Genomic DNA, 2,801 nt, shown 5'->3' on the forward strand with positions numbered 1-2,801 from the left:
CCCATGCACGCCTAGCTTATTATTCGTCCAGCCATTGTCGCTGACTGCGATTACCCACTCGCGTGGGATCTCTGCCTCGTACCAGGCAGATAGGTGATACTGGCCAGCGAAGATAAGGAACGGTGGGACTGACCAGCCAGCTGCGTTAATCGCTGCGATCAGCGTTACCCACTCGCGATTGCCTGGCTCAACTGCCTTTGGCCGGCCTCTTCTCTCTGACGCTGTTACGACAAGCTGAGTCGTGATCTTGCCCATCATAAAGCCAGCTTCGTTAAAGTTATAGACGTCTTCGTCGCAGATGCCGTACTTGGCCTTTGTCTGCTCCACAAGCTCAAACCAGCTCTTAATTAGGGCTGGATCTTCACATAGAGCTCTCTGCCTATCGTACGCTCGATTAAAACGCGTTGTAAGAGAGCCTGTACGCCTAATAAAGTTGGCTGGCCACTTCTGCCCAACGTGGCCAGCACCACGTGCAGCTAGTAGCTTATCAGCCATATCACGTACGGCAGCGTAGGTAGGCGCAAATCCACGCTGATCTAGATCAAGTATATGGCTTATAATCACCTCCTCTTCTATCTGAGTAAGCTTTTTTGAGTTGGGCTGGCAATCGCGTCTCGCACGCTTCCCAGCGCGTCGATCGCGTAACGTTGATTCAGGCACGTTAAAGATTGAAGCTACGCGTCGGCCTGTTTGAATTTGATTAGAATTAAGAGATTGTATAGCAAGCTGAATATCTGATTCATTTGAGAGTAATTGAATAGCGTGGCGTGGAGCCATGATAAAGGCAAGTGTAATAGAGTAAGAAAGTTGGTGAGGTGCGCGACTCGCTTGCCTGCGCGACTCGCTTATCCGCCACGTTAGTTCTAGAAGTTTTTTATGAAAGACAGGGTGGATTTGTATGCCTTATAGAAGTTTTAACTTATAGTTTACTTTCTCTATTTTCTCTAGGATCTTAAATAGTCCTATTTGGAGGTTATCTAATTTTCTATATAGTCGTTTAGTTTTTAGGTTTTATCTTAATAGGAAAACTTTATTCCCCTTCTTAAAGGTTAGTCCCTTAATCCTTAGTTTATTTACTACTTTAGATGTTATAAGGTTTCGTTAAGCTATATTCTTACTTAATTCTTCGTATAATTCTCGCATAAGCTTCGCCTTATCGTCTACTTCTACCGCGATACTTTCGATATTCTTCAGATCTTAGTAGGCGGTCGGCTTATATCCGTAGTTCGCGTAGTGCGGCAAATACTTTATCATTACTAATTTTATACTATTATAGGCTAATTACGCTATTAGTAGTAACTCTATCTAGTTATTCTATAATTTATTAGCGTACATCCATAGGTACTATTCTAATATCTAGTTCGTGCGTTCCGTCTGGCCGTCTATTTCTAGGTAAAAGCTTATCAAAAGCTTCTTCTTAACACCTAACTTTACTAGGAATATACTCTAGTATTTAGACGTAAACAGTTTATTATAATCAGTAATAAACTCTTCAGGTATCCCATACTCTAACACTAATACTTTAGTAACTTCGTACGCGTATTTATCTACCATAATAGTCTCTTCCGTAGACACAAACTTTACTACTTTAGTTAATCAGTCCACAATTACTAGGATAGTGTCGCAGAATCGAGCTAATCCTAGTTCTAACGATTTTAGAAGCTTCACTATAAAGTCTATCGTTACGCTTATCTATAGTCTAGATAGTAGCTGTAAGAGTTATAACAGGCCGTAGGGCTTATATCTCTTAGGCTTATTCTAGTAACATGCCAAACAGTTACCTAGTATTTCCTACATCTTCGCTCGCAAGCGTGGTATCGCAAACACCTTAGCTAGTCGTCTAACTATTTCATCCACACCTACGTGTCCATATTCTAGAGACTCATACAGGGTCTTAATAAGTTCGGTTCTTATATGTGGGAGTATGTACGTACTTATACATTCTCCTAGAGCTTTAAGCTCTTTCCTATCATTTATTACTTCTAACGGGTAAGGGTCCGTTTCTAACGCCCATAGCGTTGCCTTTTCCTGCCATTATTTCTATAGTGTTTTTACCTGCTCAGCCACCTTAGCTACCTTAGCTAGTTCCGGCTAGTTGTACTTCAGACTACCATCAGGCATCGTCTTAAGTAAGGCGTTATATAGTTCTTTATAACCCTCTTCGCGCAAATCAGACCTTCTACTTAAAGCGTCTACTACTCCATTAAGCGTTCCTACGCGGTACGTAATCTTAAAGTCAAACTAGGCTAGCATCTCTACCTATCGCACTTATCGTTAGTTAAGTTTTTTCATTATCATAAAACTCGTCAAGTTCTAGTAATTAGTAAAAACCTCGATCTATTCGGGGAGTTCTAATAGGTACACTTCTTATTATTTAAAGGCATTAACTACCCTAAATAGTTCCTTATTATAAACGTTATAGTTAAGTTCTACTCTAGAGAACTTCCGTAAATAGTAGAACACTAGTCTCCATTTCCTGTCTAGGCACTGCTATAACAATACAGCTCCGAGTGCATAGTCTAAGGCGTTAGTCTCAACCCTTATTAGTTGTTAAGAGCTGTACATCTTAAGTACAGATACCTCTAGAAATATCTACTTAATTTAATTAAAAGCCTCTTAATATTTCTATTCCTATTTAAAACCTATTTCCTTTTTCGTTATTTCCGTAAGGGGTGCTGTGATCTTTAAGTAATCTCTAATAAACTTTTAATAGTAATTCGCAAATCCTAAGAAGAATTAAATATCCTTAACTATTTTAGGTATTAGCTATTCCTATATAGTCTATATCTTCTTTAGATTTA

The 2,801-nt window shown here is 39.6% G+C and overlaps 1 protein-coding gene across 1 annotated transcript; it reads right to left on the bottom strand.

The window, feature by feature from the left end:
* Positions 1–2,091: 2,091 nt before the first annotated feature.
* COCSADRAFT_91358 (uncharacterized protein) lies at positions 2,092–2,241 on the bottom strand (the record flags this gene model as incomplete). The annotated part of the gene is made up of 1 exon (XM_007702730.1): positions 2,092–2,241. A coding segment is annotated over one exon (150 nt), but the record flags the coding sequence as incomplete, so codon positions are not given.
* Between the last annotated feature and the right edge of the window lie 560 nt (positions 2,242–2,801).

Source organism: Bipolaris sorokiniana (assembly GCF_000338995.1).
Source record: "Bipolaris sorokiniana ND90Pr unplaced genomic scaffold COCSAscaffold_8, whole genome shotgun sequence".
Classification (NCBI taxonomy): domain Eukaryota; kingdom Fungi; phylum Ascomycota; class Dothideomycetes; order Pleosporales; family Pleosporaceae; genus Bipolaris; species Bipolaris sorokiniana.